The sequence below is a fragment of the Oreochromis aureus genome, linkage group 16, assembly GCF_013358895.1.
Source record: "Oreochromis aureus strain Israel breed Guangdong linkage group 16, ZZ_aureus, whole genome shotgun sequence".
In the NCBI taxonomy this organism is placed as follows: domain Eukaryota; kingdom Metazoa; phylum Chordata; class Actinopteri; order Cichliformes; family Cichlidae; genus Oreochromis; species Oreochromis aureus.
The window spans coordinates 7470943-7496471 of record NC_052957.1 but is presented as its reverse complement, the minus strand read 5'-3'; the positions used below and the strand labels follow the sequence as shown (position 1 = coordinate 7496471).

Here is a 25529-nt window from a genome sequence, read left to right as displayed (position 1 = left end):
TGTATTGTACTCACACTCATTTTTTTTATTCTTCTTTAATTAGAAATTCAGTAACTGATTAATTTTAACTCACCGCTAATTCACATGAATAAAATGTACATATTAAAATTAACGTATTAAATTTGAGAAATCATTTAAATTCTTACCTCCCTTTGTTTCCCCTTCAACTGCCATTTTAGTAAATTGACTCATCAAACTTTCTTGAATTCGAGGTAGATTTACAAAGTCTGGGACCGAGTATTTGAAATTTGGGTTTGATGAAATCATTTCCATCTCAGCTGAATTGGACATTCTTGATCCAATTGCAAATGTAGTGACACCTGCTGTTTTAAGCATACTGGCTGGTCCTCTTGGAGAATCTCTAGATCTTCCACCAGCCAATACAATAAGTATTTGTTTGACTCCTTCATGTTGTCGACTTCCAGCATTTGGAACAAAGACATTATCCTTCACAAACTGCAGTCCTGCCCCAATATACTGTGGCCTTCCACCTTTGGGTTTAAGACTTGTAATGTGCTTTAGGACATCAACTTTTGTTTTGTAAGTATCCAAATTAAAGTTAAGTTCAGCATTGTTGCTATACTGCACAACTGCGACTTTATCTTTTCTTTGGTCCAGGTCAAAGCTTGTAACCATTTTTCCAACAAATTCACGTATGGCACTGAAACTCATCCTGACATCATCAGATCCATCAATGAGAAATACAATATCTCGTTTTATGCTGGAGCTTGAACCTAAAAAAATGCATAATCATGTAAATGTGTAAATTTTGTTTCTAACCAAATCAGCAGACATCAAATTACTGTTGAAGACACTTCAGCATAAGGTTTACAAGGTTTGTATTTAAATAATATTAAATGAGACTTTTGATTAATCAAACTTCATATCGTCAAATGTTATTTTCACTTACCTACATCAGGGCTGATAGTACTTTTGAGAGAGGATATGACTGACAGCAACTGCTCTCTCACATGAGGAAAGTCCGAAGTATTCTTTATAAAATACATTGCTCTAGGAGCTAATTGTTCCATCTCAAACCCATCAGCATTATTCACACCAATGCCAAAAAGAACAATTCCCGCATTTCGGAGCCTTTCCAATGGACCTAAGATTTCATCATTTGAATTTCTTCCACTGAAGAGTATCAGTATCTGTGGGACTGCATGCAGCGCTCTGCTTCCAGATGAAGCAGTGAAGACATTATTTTTCACATAATCAAGGGCTACACCAGTGTTCACAGTGGACCCTCCTTTCAGTTTCATGTTGTCCAAATGATTAATGATATCATCTTTCAGTGAGTATTTGTTTAGAAGAAACTCGGTTGTGGGCTCTGTACTGTACTGGATTAAAGCAACTTGTGCTTTTTTTGGCCCAATTTCTATTTGCTTGACAAACTCTCTGACAAATTCCAAAGTTTGTTGTTCACTTGGTTGCATATCATCAGATCCATCAAGGAGAAAAACAATATCAGCACTCTGGAATCCTGCTTCTGCAGTCACAGATGTATCTGAAATGGGTTATGAAATATTTTACAAAACTTACATCTTACATATAACTTAAAAGATAATCATGATATGCAATCATGTTTGGAAGGAAGCTATTATAAATTGTTGTTCTTCTTACCAATAGTTGAAAATTCTGTTGTTTCTTTAGTGCCCCTCAACATGGCTTCCACTGATGGATCTAAGCTTTGTAGATTATTATAGTTTGTGACATAAAAATAATGTGCTGGTGTGTAGGAGATAGTCTGCATTTCCAAAGTATCAGCATTCTCTGTTCCAATACTAAAGGTTTTGATGCCATTGTCTTTGAGTGATTGTGCTGGTCCTCTGACATCATCTCCAGATCTTCCACCACTAAAAACATACAGATACTGAGGGACCAAGTCTGCACGTCTGCCTCCAACTGAAGCAGAAAAGACGTTGTCTCTGACAAACTCCAGTGCTTTTCCAATGTTCAGTGGTCTTCCAAATTTATGTCTCATTGTTCTTATGGAATTTAGCACATCATTCTTGGAAGAATAAGAATTCAAGTAAAAATTAGCAGTGGCATCACGACTGTACTGCACAACAGCCACTTGGTCTCTATCATTTCCCAAATTTAAACTTTCCACAGTTTTTTCAATAAAGCTTCGTATTTCTTCAAAACCATTCAGTGAGTCATATGATCCATCAATGAGAAACACTACATCACTTTTCTTAGAATCTGCAACAACAAAAAAATGTAAACAGAATGTGACAATGACGGTTTCTGAAAATCCTCCAATCTCTCCTCTTTACTAGATAATGAAAACATTGATTCTTACCAAGACCTGCTGTGGGAGCAATTTGTTCTACATGGTGCAAGGCCTCTCTTAACAATGCCAACACATCTTCCTGAACACTAGGAAGTTGTCCATATTCAGCAACTGGGAGTGCGTACTTGGGTTCATGAGCTATTGTCTGTAGCTCTAGAGTGTCAGCATCAGATGTCCCAATAACAACTGAAATGGCACCAATTTGCTTCATCATTCTGACTGGGGTTCTTATGTCATCTGCAGATCGTCCACCAATCAGTAGTATGAGTATCTGTGGAATTCCCTCCTGATGTCTACTACCAGACATAGGGGTATATACATGTTCCTTCAAGTACTGGAGAGCAGCTCCAATGTTGTGAGGATAACCCCCTTTGTGTCTCAGACCATTTACTGCTTTAAGAATATCCTTCTTTGTTGAATAACGACTCAAGTTAAAATTAATCTCTGCAGTGTCACTGTATTGGACCACAGCCATGCGATCTTTGTTTATATCAACGTTTAGATGCTTTGTTATCCTCTGTACAAAGTCAATAATATCTGGGAATTTTTGCTGAGAATCATCAGAACCATCAAGCAAAAAAACAATGTCTCTTCTGTTGGGATCTGTAATCGAAGAGGAATTTGAACAAACTGGTTGATGATGACATTGAAAAATAAAATTATTCTTGTAAATTTACATTCATCCTGCATGCAGAGCCTGTGCTTCTATTACAACTAATCAGCCAACAGCCAAGCAAAAGATTTGCTTGACAGATGTTGGACGTAGTTGCCCACACAACAACTATGTCTAATCCTGTTATGGACAATACTGAACGTATAATCTTCACATATTGGGAAAAGGGCTTTATATTTTAATAATTATCCAGTCGCAATTATCAATTGCTTCAATTTTTAAGAATCAAATGAAAAGTAACCTTTGAGTGTAAATAAAACATAAAGGGCTTTTTACAAAGTCAACATCCTGATGACCACTGAATTTGAGTGTGAAGGAGTTAGCTGTTCTGCTATCATCTATCATTCACCTAAAATAAGGGATTTCGTGTCTGCAACAATCTGACAATCCATTAAATCATGCGCCCAGTATAAGAGCTAACCATTACAACCTTACCGTGCGATGGTGGTTTCATGGCAGGGTTTTTAATCTCCTTCATGGTAGAAATGATTAGTTGTTCAATATCTGATAGATTATTGATATCTGCTGCATGGAAAGCACGGTCTGACTTCTGTGCAATAGACTGAATCTCAAGGGTGTCTGCATGATCTATTCCAACCACAAAAGTTGTTACACCCATTTCATTCAAGTTTTCAGCAGCATTTCTGACGTCATCACTGGAGCGTCCACCAATTAAAAGAATCAAAATCTGGGGGACACCATCCTGGTGCCTACTTCCAGAGGAAGCTGTTAAAACATTATCCTTGACATACTGCAGTGCTGCACCAGTATTGAGGGGTTCACCTCCTTTATGCCTCAACCTTCGCAAACTGTCAGCAACATCTTGCTTTGTGTTGTATGTATTTAGGAGAAAATCAACAGAAGGTTCTCTGCTGTACTGCACTACTGAAACACGATCTTTGTTTTTGTCCACACTGAGTGTCTCCATGATTCTTCCAACAAAGCCAAGAGCAGCATTGAAGGTTTTCTGCATTTTATCAGAGGAATCCAGTAAAAACACAATATCCCGTTGAATGGGTTCATTTTGACCTGCAGGAGCTTGACAGAAATTATGATGCTAAGTTAGAGTTAAGCATTATAAGACAAATAGACCATGAAAACATCAATAAAAAGTCTTACCTAAAGGACTTTGTGATTTTTGTCTTGGCTGCTGCCGAGGAACCCTTTTTAGAAGTGACACAAGTTGATCATGCATTCTCCCAATATCATCAAATTGAGTTATGGAGAAGGCATAGGAAGGGTCATGTGCGATCATTTGGAGCTCAAGTATGTTTGCATTTCTGGTACCCACACAGAATGGAACAATTTTTTCCTGTTTTAGAGCAGCAGCAGCACTTGCAACATCATCTTGAGATCTTCCACCGCTCAGCAGAATCAATATCTGAGGGACACCTTGTTGATGCCGACTACCTGAGGACTCGGCAAAAGCATTTTTTCTTACATAGTCAAGAGCTACCCCAGTGTTGAGGGATATGCCTCCTTTATGGTTCAAACGTTGGATTGCACTGAGAACATCTTGTTTTGCGATGTAGGTGTTCAAATTGAAATGTGTCTGTGGATCTCCACTATACTGAACCACAGAAACACGATCTCTGTTCTCATCAACAGTGAGTGTTTCTACTATTTGTTCCACAAAACTCCTTATTGCTGGGAAGTCACTTTGTGTATTATCCGATCCATCCAAAAGGAATACTATGTCTCTTTGAGGAGATTCTAATTCAACTAGAAAAGAATATGAAAGCCTTGTTTAGCAGTCAAACATAAACATAAGCCAAAATGTACTGTGGTGCAATAATTAGCCATTATGTTGTTGGCAAATATACTAAAACTGGTAATGAAATTCAAAGAATTATTGTTTGTAAATGATGTGTTAGATGCAACAATTTTTAGGAAAACTGGCTAACAAAGAAAAATATTGGGAAATTACAAGCTAAGTAGCATATTCATCTTTCACGCATGAAAGATAGATTAAAGTCAAACAAGTTCTTTTGTTCAAGAACATATTTCCAGTCAATGATGTGATTATCACCGGCTCAAGGGAGAGCTTAAGAAAAGAAAGAAAAGCTCTCTGGAGTACAAGAAGAAAAAGGATGGCAGCCAACCAAGAAGCAAGTAACATGTAAGATCTGTCTGGCAGGTGAAGAGAATTTAACAAATGTGAAACTGAATCAATGACACTCTTCAGAAAATAATTCAGTTTCATCGCATTTGAAATTAAGAAAGACCAAATGTGCAAGAACAGAAACAGCAAGTCGGTTTAAATTTAAATTATATATTACATTTGTTTCTTACCTACAACAGTAGCAGGCTTAGCTGATATTTCTGTCTGGACAAATGCTACTAAATCTGGCTGAATGGACAAAATTTCAGCAAAGAAAGGCAAGTTGAAAAGATATCTGGAGGAGAATGCAATTTTTTGAAGTTCCTCTTGGTCAGCGCTTTTCATTCCAATTGCAAAAGACATAACACCGATTTGCTTTAGTCCAAATGCAGCTCTGGAAACATCATCTTTGGATTTTCCCCCAGTCAGCAAAAAAAGAATCTGAGGAACTCCCTCCAGGTGTCTACTCCCAGATGAAGTTGTGAAAACGTGGTCTCGCACAAACTGTAAAGCAGCTCCAGTGTTGCGAGATTTTCCTCCTTTATGTCGAAGACTTCTTACAGCATAGATAATAGCTTTTTTGGATCTGTGAGTTATTAGGTTGAAGTAAATTGAGGCATCATCACTATACGGTATAACACCCACTCGAACCTTGTCTTCGCCAATCTCCAACACTTCAACCATTCTTCTGACGAACTCTCGAATAGCTGGGAGACCATTTCTGGAGTCATCTGACCCATCAAGGAGAAACACTATGTCCCTCCGTGTGTCAACTAGATAATACAAGGATGGATAGAAGATTTGCGAATTACGCATTTGAGATGTTCTAACAGTCATGCATATTTATTAGCATGAGCAAGTCAAGCTCAGTGAAAAAACTGAGCTATAAAGACGTGAGCTATTGCTCTGAAAAGTGAACAAACCATCTTTTTACCAATAAAGATGTATAAGACCATTGAATGACTGATCTTCCAAGTGACTTCAAAGTAGTAAGTGAAATGGACAGTTGGAAAGAAAACATAAAACCAAAAAATACCCCAAAATCAATTTCTTTTTCAGATAGAATAGGCTTTTTAGTGAGAACAATCATGAATTTTACACAATAGAAATGCCTCAAATAATGGGGTGAATAATTACCAAAATCGCCAAATAAAATCTTATCAATCATTAGAGCAGAGGTTCCCAAAGTGTGGGGCCCGCCCCCTAGGGGGGGCGCAGAGCCATTGCGGGGGGTGGGCGGTATGAAAAAAAAAAAAAAAAGAGCGCCTGGACACTGTGGACAGGTTTTTGACGGGGCTCCCACACAAACGCAAAGCAGGAGATGAAGCATCGCCAAATATGTTTCCAAACCAACTTCCTTCCAAGCCGAAGACAGGAAAATATGGTGAAGCATATCTTCCCTTTGGCTTCACCTGCACAAGTGCCAAGGTAGGTCTCCCCTGCAAAATTAGTTTCCCTGCGTCGGGAGCAGCGCTGGGCTCTCAAATCACGGACAAACAAACAGTATCCCACATTCTTGATTTTTAGTTCACAAACACTTCTTGTAATAACTAACTACTCCTGACATTTTGGACATGTTAGCTCTTTATGCAGTAAAGTTACAGTGGGATACAAATAATATCAGGCTGATCCTGCCGTAATTTGTTCCCCCGGTTCAAATCACGGACAAACAGTATCCCACAGCTGTTTATGTGTTTAAACCCATTTTGCACAGAGGCATTTTTTGAAAAATGTATTGACAGCAGTGTTGAATATTATTACACAGGAAAAAAAACAGCTACACGTAAAATAATCACACCGTGACGCCTCTGCCTTTCTAAACGGAGGGACAGTAACTGTGTGTATATGTAAGCGTGTAAAACCTGAAGATAGTCAGATTAACAGTAACAGTATTTTGTCTCTATCTGCCATTCTGCAATTCATCTCATGTAAACAATAACGTGGCGCACAGCGTGACGTGAAAAGAGGCACATACCTTTGACGTTGCGTGACAAACTCTGTAATCCTCGTCCACACGTAAACGCAAAAAAGGAGTTTTAAATAATCTCCGTTTTCGGTGAATCGCAACACCGTTTACGTGTTGATGAAAAGCCCAAACGCATAGAAACAGCTGAGTTTTCAAAAATACCCTTGTAGGTGTGGACGTAGCGTTAAAGAGTTTATTTTATTACTACCTGTAATTTCTTGCCGTTTACTTGTATTTGCTTAATTGTTTACTAAATGTTTGAGGTGTGAAATAAACCGCAATGGAGTTTGTAAACAAAATATGGGTGTGTGTGTTTGGAGGATGCGTTTGGGGGGGGGGCGAACATTTTTCTTGTAAAAAAGGGGGGCCTGGCAAAAAAAGTTTGGGAACCACTGCATTAGAGTTTAGGGATATGTTAGTTTTAGGAGAAAATGCAACAGTGCTAAGGAGTAAAACTTGTCCTGATGAAATAATATTAGCTTATACACTGACATGACTGCAGTGTATTATCTTGAGTGTCTTTGTGTCTGTTCAGTGAACCAATAAGTTGTGACTGGACTGAGGGTAATTCAGAAACCTTATATGTGAAACCAGGTTTGAGCGCAATCATTTCCAACTCTGATATTTTGGCATCTCTCACTCCAAAATGTAATGTAAAATGTAATGTTCTTCAAGAGCAAAAGCTGGGCTTCTCACATTATCAGTGGACAGTTTGCTACTTAATTAAAATCTGATACCCATGGAGGAAGTAAAGACACTATGCCTCACAAACTGAAGAGCTGCACCAATATTATGGCATCTCCCTCGTTTGTGCCTTAAACTGTCTATGGCATTTTAATTGTAATTCTTGTCTTGTGAGAATTTAGATAAAAGCTGACCCGAGGGTTATCTGCAAACTGAACCACAGACACTCTCTCTTGGTTCTCACTGATATAAAGGCTCTCTGCTATGTTTTTAACAAAGTGTCTAATGTCTGGGAATCCATTTCCAGTGTTATCAGAGCCATCAAGTAGGAACGCAATATTTCTTTTTACAGCATCACCTTGTGTTAAGACAACAAATAGAATTTAATTAAGATTAACATGTGGTTAACATAAGTTAGATGAGATATAAAGCACCAAAAATAGCAGGTTTTGTGAGTTCGGGACACCAGAAAAAAATAATCTTACCATGCTGTAGGACGACCTCTAACTCTTCCCTTGGTAGGCTCACATAATTATTGAGTCTTTGCGGTATGGTGCTGAGCTCACTGAATTCCTTAACGTTGAAGGCAAAAGAAGGGTTGTGCGAGATGGCCTCAATCTGCTTTGGGTCTGCATCCTTGACACCAACACCAAACGGTACAACTCCATCTGTCTTCAGTGCTCCAGCGGGTTCCTTTACATTATCCGTAGATCGGTCTCCAGTCAAAACAATCAGAAACTGAGGGACATTTTGTGAAGCACGACCACCATTACTGCCAGACAGGATGGTGTCTTTCATGAATCTCAGAGCAGATCCTGTGTTTAAACTACGTCCACCATTCACTCTGAGTCCTTGGACAGCTCTTATCACTTCATCTTTGGTTTTATAAGTGTTAAGGAAAAAACTTGCAGCTGGCCTTTCACTGTGTTGAACCACTGAAATTCGTACCTTGTCATCTCCAATGTCAAGTGGTTCAATTACTTTAATGATAAAATCCTTTATGTAGGCAAAATCTGCTCGAACTCTATCTGTGCCATCAATGAGGAAAGCAACATCTCTTTCAGCTCCAACAACTGAAGGAAAAAAAATACACATATATTTATGTTTTGCCAGATAAACAGTTGATCATATTTTTTATTAGACAAAGAAAACAGAAATTCCAAACTAACCAGTTTCCTCTTGGAATACTGTCACGTCGGTATTACCAACCACTGTTACCAACCCTGGCATGATTTGTTCAGCAAGGCCTGGTAAACCAGAGAAGCTTGATGCATGGAAAGCCAAATCTGGAACAAAGGCAACATCCTGCAGTAGGGCCTCATTTGCTTGTCCAGAACTGACTGTGAAAGTCAAAACACCAGCCAGAGCCAACTTATCAGCCACAGATTTAACCTCATCTTGAGGTGGACCACCTGTGATCAGAACCAACACCTGCTGGACTCCTTGCCTTCTGCGTGACCCCCTTGATGAGTGAAACATGTTGTCCAGGGTATAATTCATGGCAGCTCCTGTATTCAAAGCTGAGCCTCCAGTCAGCCTGAGTTGAGAGATTTTTTCTACAACCTCTTCCTTGGTCCTGTAGTTGGTCAGGTAAAATTCTATTTTTGGACGGTCAGCAAACTGCAGGAGACCAATCTGGACCCTGTCGGGACTTACATCAAGTTGGTTGATCGTATTGATCATGAAGTCTCTCACATAGGGCAAATTACTGCTGCCAACATAGTTTGAGCCATCCACAAGAAAGACAATGTCTCTGACCATTTTTGTGGTCTCCACTATGGTTTCCTCCGTCACTGAAGAAAAGCACAAAAATTGATTAATTACTCTCTGTGTAATGCCATGAACATGTGCTTTCAGTGTTAGTGGCACATTAACTGCTGCAACATTTATCTGTGTGTAAATAAAGAATTTAACAAGTAAAGTGTCCTATATTTATTACTTCAATTTGTATTTTTTACAGTTGTTTACAAATATAACTGTGAAAAAATACTTCAAACCACAAAGACGTAGTACCAAAGTAGAAAAAATGCCAACTAAACACTTTGGAAACATCACTAACACAACTACTTACTCAGGATCAATTTATATTTTTCAGCTGGCATGAAACTGGCTCGTGTGTTTATACTCCACACAAATCACAGAATTGTCCTGGTTTTCAATTTTGAATGGATACTTTTGCATTAATTGTTTTTCCACATATTTATTCAAAGTTTTCTTTATTTATCACATTAATCAAAAGTTCATTTTAGCCCTAGGTTTCCCTTTCTAATTATCCTGAATTTCACTGAAAGACAAATCATTACTGACCACTTGAAATGAAAGCAAATGGACTTCTTTCCTACCGATTTCTGAATCCTACTTTACATTCCCCTGTGACATTAAGAACCAATTCTTTGATCCACATGGTGGCTAATATGCTCCTTGATGGCTCACATGATTGTAGGGTGGGTTAATGACTATCAGTAACAATTCCAAGGGGATAACCCCACCATGGGTTAAATACCTGGGGCTCAGTTTTTAGTCTTGAAAAAGACCTTTGGGTGAGAACTGAAATGTCTTCACAAACCAAAGGGTGTCCTGTTGCCTTCATTTCAAGCACTTAGGGGATCAACAACCTACACAGATGTAGCATTACCTGTTGTGGTGGGTACTCCTCCAGCTAAAGTAGAAAGAGCACTTATCATTTTCTCTTTGTTCTTTCGAATCAGTGTTCGCAAATCCTTCTCGTAGAACACAGCATCGTCACCAAGGGCGATTTGCTTCAGCTCCTGCTCATTAGCTGCCCTGGCGCCTGCAGCCAGGGTCAACACACCTAGTTCCCTCAGGGCATTCGCAGGTTCTTCCACGCTATCACTGGATCTTTTGCTGGTTAACAACACTACAAGCTGGAGTACACCCTGCTGAATACGGCTGCCCTTCTCTGGCTGCAACATTCTTTCCCGGACAAAGTTCAAGGCTGCTCCAATGTTGACCACCTGTCCTGGTCTTGGTCTGATAGTTCCCAAAGCAGAAATGATATTCTCCTTGCTCCCATGGGTGTTGAGATCCATCTCAGCTTTCGGGGAAGCAGAAAACTGTGCAATACCCACTTGAACTTGATCTGGACCGATTGGCATGCTTTCCACAAACTCTCTGATGAAAGCCCGCACAGAGTTAATGTATGCTGTTCCCATTGTACCGTCAATAAGGAAAATGATGTCTCGATTTCCAACTGTTTTCGACTGAATAACTGAAAAGAAAACAACAACAAAAATTTCAGTAAGGAAGAAATATTGTAGGAGATATTATAATAATCGGTCTATAAGAATACGTTAAGGGCTACCAAAACTCTGAGAATATATTTTGTTAATAGATTTATATTTTATATTTGCATTAAATTATTTGGCATAAGGGTAAAGTATTACTGACATGGAAAAAAGTAGGACAAATTTAGACATCTTCTAATAGACATCAATTACAATTTACAAAATGTTAGAAATGCTGTGACTGCTATAGATCAAGTGATAAAGTGATTTATTTTATTCCCTGAAACCCATATATTGTTATATTTTTACAAAGTACAACAAGTGTGCATGCTCCTTTAAAAAAAAACGTTAAATACGCTAAAACGATCAGATTTTGAAATTCAATTTAAACTGCATAAATAATACAAATGCACAAAGCTCTTTCTGTTAACTGATTTAACTAAGATGATCTTATGCCATTGTTAAAAATATATGTCTAATAAACCATATTTTGAGCAACATACATCCTAGTTACCTAAAAAAAAAAAAAGCTGTAACTCTTTGTAAAATTTAATTTAAAAAGTAATTCAATTATCTGCTAATAGTTTAAATTCTGCATTTGAATAAAATGATTACAACTTATCAGATACTGAAACTGAGAAATTTGTTTATTGAAAAATACATTGTCATTTTGATTTTTTTTCCAGAAACACTCTGGGAGTAGAAGTTGCATCAAATAATTATAAAATAGAATCCCAGAGTCTGATGCATTCACCACTCAGTTATAAACACTTCCACAATTTGAGAATACCATTTCTGAACACAAAATTGAAGAAATAACGAACAATAAAATTTGGATTTCAAAATCTACAGGTTATTAATCATTCAAATATTCTGAGAATCCAAAGACATTTTTGTGTAAAAGCGGTGAGGCCAAAAACCTTAATGGAACACTGGATTACCTTTGTAGTGAAAAATAACTGCTGATGCTTGATAAGAATTGTGAAAAGTTACAAACACATTAAAATTATACTAATGCCCATACATTGTTGCCTCTTACATTGAATCTTTTTAATGAGAACATTCTGCATATTTTCCAGCAACATATAGTGGCTTGCAAAAGTATTCGGCCCCCTTGAACTTTTCCACTTTTTGTCACATTACAGCCACAAACATGAATCAGTTTTATTGGAATTCCACATGAAAGACCAATACAAAGTGGTGTACACTTGAGAAGTGGAACAAAAATCATACATGATTCCAAACATTTTTTACAAATAAATAACTGAAAAGTGGGGTGTGTGTAATTATTCAGCCCCCTTTGGTCTGAGTGCAGTCAGTTGCCCATAGACATTGCCTGATGAGTGCTAATGACTAAATAGAGTGCACCTGTGTGTAATCTAATGTCAGTACAAACACAGCTGCTCTGTGACAGCCTCAGAGGTTGTGTAAGAGAATATTGGGAGCAACAACAACATGAAGTCCAAAGAACACACCAGACAGGTCAGGGATAAAGTTATTGAGAAATTTAAAGCAGGCTTAGGCTATAAAAAGATTTCCCAAGCCTTGAACATCCCACGGAGCACTGTTCAAGCCATCATTCAGAAATGGAAGGAGTATGGCACAACTGTAAACCTACCAAGACAAGGCCGTCCACCTAAACTCACAGGCCGAACAAGGAGAGCGCTGATCAGAAATGCAGCCAAGAGGCCCATGGTGACTCTGGACGAGCTGCAGAGATCTACAGCTCAGGTGGGGGAATCTGTCCATAGGACAACTATTAGTCGTGCACTGCACAAAGTTGGCCTTTATGGAAGAGTGGCAAGAAAAAAGCCATTGTTAACAGAAAACCATAAGAAGTCCCGTTTGCAGTTTGCCACGAGCCATGTGGGGGACACAGCAAACATGTGGAAGAAGGTGCTCTGGTCAGATGAGACCAAAGTGGAACTTTTTGGCCAAAATGCAAAACGCTATGTGTGGCGGAAAACTAACACTGCACATCCCTCTGAACGCACTATCCCCACTGTCAAATATGGTGGTGGCAGCATCATGCTCTGGGGGTGCTTCTCTTCAGCAGGGACAGGGAAGCTGGTCAGAGTTGATGGGAAGATGGATGGAGCCAAATACAGGGCAATCTTGGAAGAAAACCTCTTGGAGTCTGCAAAAGACTTGAGACTGGGGCAGAGGTTCACCTTCCAGCAGGACAACAACCCTAAACATAAAGCCAGGGCAACAATGGAATGGTTTAAAACAAAACATATCCATGTGTTAGAATGGCCCAGTCAAAGTCCAGATCTAAATCCAATCGAGAATCTGTGGTAAGATCTGAAAACTGCTGTTCACAAACGCTGTCCATGTAATCTGACTGAGCTGGAGCTGTTTTGCAAAGAAGAATGGGCAAGAATTTCAGTCTCTACATGTGCAAAGCTGGTAGAGACATACCCTAAAAGACTGGCAGCTGTAATTGCAGCAAAAGGTGGTTCTGAAAAGTCGGGTGTGCGTAATTATTCAGCCCCCTGAGTCAATACTTTGTAGTTATTTATTTGTAAAAAATGTTTGGAATCATGTATGATTTTCATTCCACTTCTCAAGTGTACACCACTTTGTATTAGTCTTTCACGTGGAATTCCAATAAAATTGATTCATGTTTGTGGCTGTAATGTGACAAAATGTGGAAAAGTTTAAGGGGGCCGAATACTTTTGCAAGCCACTGTAGCTTTGTAGTAAAAGAATTTAGGTGCTAAACTGGCCTTCCTGCAGTGCAGACCGGTACTCAATTGAAAAATTTGGAACATTATGAAATAAAACCACCACAGAAAGGGGACACTGCTGAGTGGATAAAATTCTTTATCAAACCTCAATTCACAACAACCGTCAATCTAAACATATACAATCATTTCCAAAAATGTTCTCAGTTTCAACATTTGATATGCTGTTTTTATAATGATTTCAATTAAAATGATTTTTTTTTTTTTCTGTTGTCTTTTCATTGACATCATATTCCAACTTTTATGGAAACACAAGCACCGGAACGATATACAAATATCATTTTCTTATTAGGCTGTCTGGTAGTAATGACATCTTTATCTTCATCAAAAATTTGTGTAAATTAATAGAATGGAGTCAAATTTAAAATATGTTTAAGATGGTAATAGGACTCCTAAGTAAGGTGTTACCACTTCTGTTATAAACTTAAAATTACAGATATAGAAACTAACCTACCACGTGCACTATAACATATCAATTGAATTATGAAGTCCCCTTCCACAACCGCAATGCCCCGCCAGTGTTTACTGAGAAGTTACATACCTTCTGTGAACTCATTCTGAACTATAATAGTGCGCTGGATCACCCCGTTAATGAGTGGGAGCAGTCGGTCACCAATGTTTGTAAGTTCTCTGACATCAGATGCTGACTGGACAAAACTTCTATCTGTAGCAATTGTTTCCAGATCTGCAGTGGCAGTATCGCCAATCGCCATGCCGAATGTGATAACACTGGCCCTCTTAAGAGCTCGGTCACCAGCACCAGTATCATCAGTGGATGGCCCGGCAGTGATAACCACCAACATCTGGGGCACACCCTCGTCAGCCCTGCTCCCAGATGTTTCACTTAAAAGTCTCTCGGCCACTTCCTCCAAGGCAGCCCCCAGGTTAGACTCATCGCCCCCTGTGTAGGTGAGGCCTTTCACAGCATCCAGGACTGATGATTTGCTGTAAAAGCTATTTAGATAGAACTTTATATCTGGGCTGCTGTTGTACAGGACCAAGGCCACCCGAACAGTGTCCCTGCCCACATCAAGGCGCTCAATGATTCTCAAAACCAATTCACGCACATACGGGAAGTTTGCTGCTCCAACGTTCTGTGATCCATCAATTAACAGTACTAGGTCAGCTGTGTCTTGTGCTTTAAGGAGAGAGAGAGAAAACAAAACAAAATGGAACTTGTGAAAGCGTTAAATAAGTGAAACTGAGACAGAGACATAAATCAAAGAACTCGTGCTAGCTGTGTCATTCAGTGAATAAATCAACAACATTGCAAAACATCATACTGCATGTTGGCTGAACCAAGGAGATTTCCTAAAGTCCTGTAATTTGTTGAGCTTTGCTCCATAGATTTTTTTTTTTTATTTGAACTCGATTTTAATTACAGTAACACTAGAATTTATGTACAGAAAACTCACAGTATTTAAACTTTTGATTATATACATGTCTTCTGAACAAAAATATATTTTCTATACGTTTTAAGACAATGTTATGTCTTAGAGTTGGATGTATCTCACAGTTTTCTATGGGAATAAATTGTGACAGAACATGATCTGCTATTTAAAATCTAGAGCATCTAGGAACAAAAACAACTAAAAAAATCTGCAGATGGGCATAATGCATTAAGAATTTCCATTCCAGAGGAAAACAAATAATTAAATATACAAATAGATATAATCTTTTATGATATTTAATATTTAAAGAAATAATGTAATATGCCCATTTGTATGAGCTCCGCTGAGTTCAACCACCCCATGCAGACTCTTGTTACGGACCTCAGATGACGTGACCAGTCATGACCCTGTGAACCATCCTTGGTGCCTGCACATTTGCAGTCATTGAGACGTATGATTTCATTTAAAAGGAGCAAAACCATGTATAATGGTGATGCTTCCAGTGTATTAGAAATGAACATGTACCCTTTGGATAACTGATTATTTTAAATTACCACTCTTCACTGCCGTTCGTCTTTCTTATGTCAGTGAATTACAACAGCAAATAGATTAGGCTATTTAAAGATAAAAAACGTTCTCAAAGTGCTTCTGCAGGTCAAGGATGTCTCCAGACAGGTTCATCACTGTTTCAAAAACAGAATATTGCACATATTTTACACAGATAGACATTGTGACTGAAAAAAGACAAACACACATGTGCAGGACACATAAGCAGTGGTGCATGGTTAGCTATTGTTAAAAGCTCACAGTTTGATTTTCGGAGGCTTTAAAAGCTTTTAAAGGGTCCCAGAGACCTTGTTATCTTCCAAAGGTTTTAGAAGAGGACACTGAGGAACACTTGATCTTCTGAAAATGGCGTGTTGAATTATGACAGAAGCCATTTCAGCCTCCATCAGAGACCTACCTTTTGCAAAAGTACCAGGTACAACACCTAATGCAGTAAAGTGAACACATGCAAATCTTACTGTGATCTTTGAAGCATTAGAGGTATATTAAATGTTGAAAGACAAACCAAAAAAGTGGTGTTAATGTTGCAGGTGAACGGTGGAAGGTTACTGTGGTTAAAAAAATCGTTATGTTAATTATAAAAAGGTCCAGTCACAGCCGCATGTGCAGCAGCTTCTTCCTGCACATGTAGACATTAGTATGGTAGTGACGCTGGTCCCATTTCATTACCTGTCCCTCCTCCAGCCACAGGGGCCTCATTTGCCACAGGAAACCCCCCTGACTGGGTCACTGCATCACAAAGTCCCACAACTAAATCTTGAATTATACTCTGTAAGGCTGGGAAAGTGTCTACACTGAAAACGTGAGTGCTTTGAGGCTGGCTAGCCATCTCCCTGAGCTCCCAGTCCACTGCATCCTGAACTCCAACTGCAAACATCTCCACGCCTGCCATCCGCAGCACTTGAGCTGGCTCGGCAACATCATCCTGCGAGCGGCCGTCTGTTAGCACCACCACCACCTGGGCGACTCCGTCAGCAGCACGGCTGCCCGAAGCAGCGGTCAAATGTGTATGTATCAGAAAATCCAAACCCAGGCCAGTCCGCGTGCCCCCACCACGGTAAGACATAGCCTTGATGTGTGCCAGGACTCCCTGTGCAGTTTTGTAGCTGTTGAGCTGGAACTCAGTGTGGGGCCTGCTATTGTACTGTACAAGGGCAAATTTAAACCTTTCTCCTCCGACCTGGTGCAGAGATTGTATCAAGCTGTACAGAAAGTGTCTGACATGCTCAAAGTTCTCTTGACCCATACTCCATGATGAATCCACTAGAAAGTACAAATCAGCTGCCAAACCTTGTGCACAATCTTCCAAAGGGAGTGTTGGGAGGACAAAAGTAAAGACCAGTGAAAAGATGCTAACAAAGTGCACAATATAAACGTAATTGTTTGGTCATTTCAGTTTGATAGCATCAGTCTGTTTATGTATGTTTATTGTGTCAAATGTATCAGACTGACTCTACTATAGTATCTCTTGAGGTTTTATATTCTAATTTTTATGTCCCATTTTGAGATTAACTGTTTGAATACAGTCTTGAAAGCATAATACATGTAAAAGTAAGAAATGCAAATACAGTTTTAGAATCCCTTTGCTTGCATTTGATATTTAAACAGTTGCATATTGAGACCCAGGGCTATCTTCTGTAAAATGAGTGCTGCTGTTGACTGCAATGAGATTAACTTAGTTAAACTTACCTTCATCTTCCTGGGCATCGAGTTTAGGAAGAAGTCCTGCAAGCAGGACGCCCAGAAGAGCTAGCGGTAGCAAATGATGCCTCCTCATCTTCAGAAGAAACTAAGAGGGCACCTGTGAAACCAGAATTAGCAAAATATGAGCTATAAAGCACAAATACAAAGTTCAGTTTATTAACCATAACCATAAAAGAGGTTTTGACACATGGTCAGTGGGCACAGGTGACTCTAGGCAGGAACTGTCTGCTAGGCTTCAACTCAGCAAATTCATGTCCCTGAACTGGAAATCTGGTGGTGCTTTTCTAGAATCTTGACAAATAATATGCTTTAGTGTGCAATTAATTGCACTAATAGCTGGTTCAAAATATCTGTGTTTCAGTTTTGGTCTGTGGAATGCTGTGTGTGGGAGATGCCCCCATTGCACTAGCTGAATGTAGCCTAAAATGTGGTCATGTTGCCTCTTTAATTTCCCCATTCCAAAGCAATCTTTCCAAGGGAATAACACTGCAACAAGTTATTTTCATTGCACCGTCCGTACATTTTTGCGTGTACTGATGTACATTCATGACGACCTTTTTCCACAGTAAGTGAGGGAGCTACAGCATGTGCAGAAGTGGAGAGGGATGATGATCAAAACCACCTGTGAAAACTACCATCCAGTGTGCCTTAGTAATTAACTTTGCCTGGCAGGGACTCAGTTTTCCAACTCACAAAAATAATGTGCTCTTAAAGGGGTTTTAGACTGGAAAGTCCGGTTTCACAGAGGATGTGCTTTTTTTTTCTACTTAGTTAGATTTTCCTTCATTATGATGTGCGGTAACATCACAGGGAATGAAAGAGAGGTCACACATGGTTCACTTTGGACCTTATGAGACCTAAGCACAAAGAAAGGTCTCAGCCCATCAAGGGTACAGGTACAGACAAAACACACACACACACACACACAGTGGAGGACTTGTCTTTGACATGATTCATTCCCATAACCATCATAACCCATAAATCCCAGCCCACAACTCATTCAAAGCCCTTCATGAACAGACAAATCTGTACAGTTTTTCAAGATCCAAGAGCATAAAAGCAAAGTGCAAAAATCTTATCTAAGAAGAAGCTGACAGAGCAGAAATAAACACATTCTTATAACATCTGCATGACTCACCACTCAAGAAGCATTTCAACTCAAGGATGTGAATGCAAAAACACAAAGGTTAATACTTACGAATAAAATGGCACACATGGCCTTTGATCAATAAATGCTTCTTCATTAAGGTAATGATGGATATTAAACCGAACCCAGCACTGTCTTTTTAATAGTCCCAGAGCCTGTTAGGAAAAGTGCTAAAAGCTCAGCACTCGGTGGTTAGGTGTGAGAAAAGTCACATTTTGGCTCATAAAGGCTTTATGATAGATGTCTTTAGTTTATAAAAAGGGGAGGTCTTTTTCATGTCAACAAAGTTTGTATTTTCCAGTGCACAAAACACACGCTAAATGAACAGACTATTGACCTCTGGTGGAGAATGCAGATATAGCACCTTTTATAATAAAGTAATATATATCTAATTTCTCCTGGGATTGTTTGACCTTGATCCTGTGGTCTTTGTCAAAAAATCTAATTTTGAATGAGCACCCTCAATAACAGGGCCATTTTTCACAGTATTTTACATTTTTCTTGTTCTTTTTTTTTCAGTCAGCAGAAACTTGGCTAATGCCATGTTAGCTTACTTTTATTGTGTGAGCCAGCATATAGCTGCCTTGTTGAAGTTATGGACACTCCTCTAGATTTCCATGCCATGCACGGGCCCTTAAAGCTTTTCTTAAAAATGTCACGTGGCCAATTGAATGCCAGGTAAAAGCATGTTAGTAAGTTTAAGTGGATTATGCAGCAACTATTTGGTCCAAAATTAGTAGATATTGAAAATGAAAACACAAAAGAAGAATTTTCTGGCAGGGTGTTTAAAAAACAACATGAAATTACATCAAGGCACTAGTGTTAGACTTAGAAGGAAACGCCAAAAAAGTACCATGTCTGCTACAGTAGATTTAATCTATAATGAATTATAAACACATTCCTGTCGTACTCTATGCAAAACTGCAGGCACTGAGTCATGGTGTTTATACTTTGCTGTGCACTCTGTTTGTGCAGTCCATGTTTTTGCAGATGACCATACAACTCTGTATTTGTATTCCCATCCTAGACAAGTGAGCCAGTATGACCTTTCAAATACAAACAAAACATAACTTTTCAAAACTTGGCCTGCAGATGAATGCTGGTGAAGACAGTTATGGAAATAAAACTACTGAAAACAGCTGCAGAGATGTGTCACACAAATAATATCTATCACATTTATAGGGTCAGTGTATAGTGCCCGTAAAGTACACGTTTGGAGTTATTCCTTAAATTTTCAGCATTAGTGTTTGTAAGTAAACCAGTAAGAGCATTCATTTCAAGGAAATCTAAGCTGCCTTGGACACTGCGACAGATGTTTGTGTTCACCCATGTGATTTCGGGTCACACAAAAACCACTGCTCTGAAGAGTTCAGCCAGGCTCGTCCAGTGTGTGAACACTATGGCTTCCCCTCATCACCGCAGAGGAAAACATAGCAGGGCAGGAGAATCTTGTTTTCACTGATAGACGCAACCAAAAAAATGGCAGCACGGGGACAGAACATTCATGAAGAAATGTAGCAACTTAAAGCTGCAATTTTTTTCCCACTTCATCTCTAAAACAAGCTGAACAGTTTATTTCTGGCATGCTACCATCAGGTCCAGGTTTTGATAGCAAACAAATGTGGAGGATGAAAGCAGTGAGAGTAAACATCAATAGAACGTTAACAGAACATCCAAGCCACAAAGAACAAACAGGGAAAGGTGCAAAAGGGCTCATCAGTGAGCCACTGCAATCAGGTTATTTTTGTCATGTAATCTACTGTTAAATACATGCTGGAATAGTTTTCTCTCTGTGGGTTTAATGTGAAGAGTATCTTTAAAAATACCATTAAAGTTGTGTTTGAAGAGAAATGAGCCGGTAACTGCAATAGCTGGTTTGATCTTTGTGTAGCTTGTAGCCCATTACATATCTTTTTTTCACAGCTTCCACTGGGGGGCGCCGATGTTTACCCTTTTTACATTTTAAACTTTAGCAAGTTTATGATATTTTAGGTCATTCAACTATCATCTTGTGTACCTCAGTATGTGTACTTCAGTGAATATGCAACATCAGCACTTTGTCTGTGATGAAGTCACGACCATGAAGTGTCAGACTGAAAACACATGCTTTAAGTTACACAACAAGCAGAAACACTTCACAGCGTATACAGTCGATTTACATTTACAGAAGACATGTGCTGCAATGTACCCGGGAACCATCTGTAAATACAATCGCAGCTGGACCTCACACACACACACATACACACTCACATATCACACATATATATATATACATATATAGAAACACAGATAGAAAAGCTCAGAATGAAGTGCAGCACACACATCCATTATCAGCACATGTTCAGATGCTGGCGTGTGGCGTGCCCACATTGGGGGACATCGGGTGGCACCCACTCCTTCATAAAAGTCTCCTACCCACCAATGTCATTAGATGAGAGTGTGGATAAAACCAACAATGAAATATAACTATGTACGGTAACTTAAGTACATTATAGAAAGTTTTAACGTACAAGTATTTTATCAAGTAATGCTTTATACTTATATTCCAACATATTTTCAATGTAAATTTGTACTTTGTACTATAGTGAGGTTCATCACGTGATGTCATGTGCACATTGCTCAAGAGCTGTCTGCCATAGTCGATGTCATGCAACCATCTGCTGCTAGGGGAACATGTACTCCCCTGGTTGACAGTGGTTCCTGGAGGAGCCTGGCTTACACTGGGATTTCACTCAAATCAGTTGGAAAGAAGGTGCTGTACCAAAAACCTCCTGTGTGATTATTGGTTGCTAGCAGATTGCCACAGTTGCCTGTAGTTCCAAATATGAGCCCAGCAGTATGTGTGACACATACTGAAAATGGAAAAGGTTTGCCTTAAAAGTAAAAGCTGTGGCTTTTAAAACATGTTGACAGTGCTGAGGCACAACTCTTTACATTGAAGACGAACATTCTACATTTTCACTTTGCGTTCCACTTTTCATGGTTTCACTGCAGCTCGGAAAGTAGCTGGGCAGTTTTTGTAGACAGGTTTGTCACTGCTATTCAAACTACCACCTGTGAAATAAGCTAGTGACCAAAGCAATAACAAGAAGGTTTTTGCCAATCAGTTAGGGGAACACACGTTTTTCCCTAGTGACAAGTGTAGATTTACATGACTGGGACTTTTATTTTCCCTGCAAATGCCATCGCACGCCAACTGATTCCACCAGTATTTAGGCCTCTGTTACCGAGGCGTTATTCACTTCATCTGGACAATCTGGCAATCATGTTGACAATGAACGATTAAGTGGCAGACAAGTTAATGTAAATGGTTAGTGATCATGTGTCTGCCAAATTTATTATTTTGCAGATTTTGAAATATAAATCTAATGTATTATGCTGTCCTATGATAGAACTACAAAGTAACTAAATAACTAACTTAATAACTATGTCATTAAAATCGTAAAAACTGTGAATCAGTAATGTAATTTATATGTTTCTACATAATGAGCACTTTTATTTTACACACTTTAAGTATAGTTAATGCTGTTTAATTTTTTATACACCACATGAACCTGAAAAATGTGCCCAGTGTCTTTCATCTTCTGTCTTTATCAAACATTCCAATTTCCAGAGGAGTGAAAACGGGAGTAAAAGTTGGGCTTACACACACATGCACACACACATTCTCAATGTGCATCATATTAACTTATAGGTTTTCACCATATGATGGTTTGTTTTTGCTGCACCCAAGTGGCTAAACAGTCAACGATTACAGATTTAATAAACACGTGTGTTAAACAGTGAAACTGGCCTGAAGTATACAAATTTAAAGTCCTGTGTTCAAATGAAACTATTAAAATTAATATTGATGAAAGAGCTGCATTTATATAACACAGTTGACATTTAGCCCTTACAGGTATATTTGGGACCTTAAGTCTTTTACTTTGAAATACTATGCTACCCTCACTTTAAAATAAAAGTGAGCCAATTCTTCTCAGCCACTGTGAACCACACATAATCTTTTATCTCACTGTATAAATAAGATGTTGTTACATTTGCTCCATCCTACTAGCTAATGTTTTCCATTAATTTACTTTAATATAATTGAGTCATTAACTATAAATCTATATGTGCAGTGCTGGAGAAGAGGGGGAACATTCTAACTGTTAGTTTAAATAAGCAAATAGAGGATAAAATCTACCTTACAGGAAACTTTAATGAGAAATCCACACTTTAATGAGTCGCAATAAAGCCTGAACCAGCATCTACACTTTTATATGTTTCTTTTAATGTTACATTTAATGCCACTGCCAATCCCCACAAATCTGTTTCTAAGGCCTGCTCTCTATGCACAAGATGTCTCTTTTACATCAGATAAGTGAAATCACAAGGCATGAGATTGTTAGAAGTGTTCTGATCGTGAGGTGGTGCTACACCGCCACTCGCTGGTGAACAAATATCACTTGTGACTTTGTGCTCCAGCATGTAAAAGTCAATCCTGCATCTGTGAGGACCTGCACATCCAACCGCACCCCACCCCTCAGCTGTAAGGATGCAATGTGACATGTGTGGAGCAGATGAGAGGAAGATCAATGATGAAGTTAAAAAGGCGGGAGGGGGAGGCTGGCTGAACAGGCAGTTCTACACAGCTGGTATGTGTTAGACCGTCTGACACCTGGCAGATGTGTGCTCGATCTGAGCCTGTTCACATATTAAACCTGACACTCCTGTAGCTTTGGTAAAGACGAGAGAGATGCACACGCTGGATCAACTTGTAGCCAAGGAACAGGTCTGTTTTAAAGCCTGATTTCCTTCTGATATACCTTTAAGCTGACCTGTGCAAGTGATTGCACTATATTTAATCTGTCTGCACGCTTGCAGCCACTCAAAAGTGCTTTCACCAACCAGAATATGCTTCAGATTTCTTACAATTATTCATGGTTGCCTTCTTAAAAAGAGAAGATTGGGGTACTAAATCCCTGAGACTAGAGCGTTCTGAAAACTCTTCCAACTTTCCAAACATCTGCACTGCATCATGGAAAAAAAGAGACAAAAGCTGGAGAGAGCAGAGCAGCTATAAAACACATTAATGGTGACTTATTCTGTATATCTAAAAATCCCTTTTGTTAAGAATCGTCCCGATGCACCACTGCCAATAAAGGTTTTGATACCAGCTTACAAAGGGAGCTGCAGCACTGTCGTAATGCCGGTAGTAAATCACGTCGAAAAAAAATTCAAACACATAAAACCAAATCTGGAGCGCACACCAAGTTTCCTCTAGCATATTTGAACCGCGACCAAGCTCTTCCTCTCTGTATCACAGCAACGGGTTTACATGCAAAACACACAAGTACGTGGAACAGTAGCTCATGAGAATTACTCATGATAATTTTTCCGGTGCATTCTCATTACGTTTGGATTCGGAAGAATATGACAAGCTAATTCATCAACTCCCACATGGATACACTGAAACACTGCTGAACTCCTCCATCTCCGTTTGGACAGTCATACAGGAGAAATGGAAGATTAATGACTCACACCTGGTCAACTAAACCCTGCAGCTCCCCCTTCTACCACCACCAGCACCACCAGCACCACCTCTCATCCACCCACCAATAGACTAGCCCCCTTTTGGCTCTCCTGGTGCATCTGGCCAGGAGCGTGGAACACTTAGTTCACACTTTTCCACTTGTGCACTGGTTTCAGGGAGGGTGTGGTATTGGGCTGCAGCGGAAACATCTAGCCATTTGACTGTTCTTCATTAGAGCTCTCATGTGGGTGGGGAGACTTTGAAATTTGGTTACCATAAGAATCCCCATTCGATCTAATGGAACAAATTATCTTGTTCTATCCTCATAGACAAAAACAGTAGTCCTCACATCTTGATATTAGTTACTTAGTGAAATCGCAAAGCATGATGCTTGTGGTTTTACTTGCTTAAAGGATAATTGTATATCATATGGTGCAAAGCAATGCCTCATTATTTCAAGACCTCATGTAGCATCTCTGGGATTTCACACTACATATTTATTTGACATTTATAAAGCAAAGAGAAAAAAAAAGTCACACAGAAGACAGAGTTTTAACAGAAGGGGCAAACATGCTCCTCTCTCCACTCACATGTATCATACACTACATTGCTGAGGTCTCCTCCTTCACCCTAACTGCGGCTCACCTCTTGCCCTCGCAGCACTCTCACCACTAAAGTATAGGTTTCAGTGTTAGTGCTAAAAGCATGCTGTTTGATATTTATGAGGTAGATGCCAGAAAGTCTTGCACAAACCTCCTATTATCTCACCCATCATGACTTTACATGTTCTGACTTGAAACTATGCTATGGTCAATGCACTATATATAATCATGTAAAGTGCAACTGAGGTCAAACTTAAAGTAAAAGTGAAATTGAGCGAGCATGCAAACTTTTTCTGCAACAACACCACCGGCACATTCAAAACTTACCCTGAGCTGAAGTAGTTGTACTCCACTGGATTCGTTTTTAAGGAAAAATGATATCAGTTATGTAAAACGACTGAGAACTGGACTATTGGGCATTATCCTCCTGGTAAATTCCCTTCGCTGGCTTTTCCAGCACCCCCCGAAGGAAGGTAGCTGAGCAAAGCAGTGATAAGGCCACTGATAAGAGATGCAGAGAGAGAGACAGAGAGAGGTCGTGAATGAAGAGAGGAAATGATTGAGAAAGAAAGAGACAGGCAGCCTCCCGGTCTCAAACCAGAGGAGCTGTGGTGCTGAGTTCAAGGCTGAGATGGGACAAACTTCTAAACTCCTGGAGTTCTGCCATCTCTCTCTTCCTCCGCCCACTTTCTCTAAAAAAAGAAGAAAAAAAGGAGGGAGAGGAGAGAAGAGAAGAGGGGGAGAAAAGAAGCAAATGAAAACCAGACACATGGCCCTGTTTGGTCTGGATGGGAGCAGCGGGGAGGATGATGTCACACATCTGGAGTGGGCTTTTCTCCTTACCTTTTCCTACGTATTGACATTTCTTCCTCTTTCTCTGCAAAGCCCCTTCTT

The 25529-nt window shown here is 39.4% G+C and overlaps 1 protein-coding gene across 4 annotated transcripts in view; it reads right to left on the bottom strand.

Moving 5' to 3' along the window:
- LOC116335017 (collagen alpha-3(VI) chain-like) overlaps positions 1–25283 on the bottom strand; it is a 102778-nt gene extending 77495 nt beyond the window's left edge. For 2 of the 4 annotated variants that reach the window (XM_039599827.1, XM_039599828.1), the window contains exons 1-5: positions 16340–16931; positions 14254–14850; positions 10356–10949; positions 8890–9513; positions 8206–8793 (exon numbers count right to left, since the gene is read on the bottom strand). In XM_039599827.1, coding sequence (XP_039455761.1) covers positions 8206–8793; positions 8890–9513; positions 10356–10949; positions 14254–14850; positions 16340–16916 — 2980 coding nt within the window. In that variant the 5' untranslated portion in view covers positions 16917–16931. Of the gene's footprint in view, positions 1–8205; positions 8794–8889; positions 9514–10355; positions 10950–14253; positions 14851–16339; positions 16932–17359; positions 17472–24962 lie in introns of those variants that run through there. The other 2 variants (XM_039599829.1, XM_039599830.1) reach the window with 2 other exon arrangements.
- Between the last annotated feature and the right edge of the window lie 246 nt (positions 25284–25529).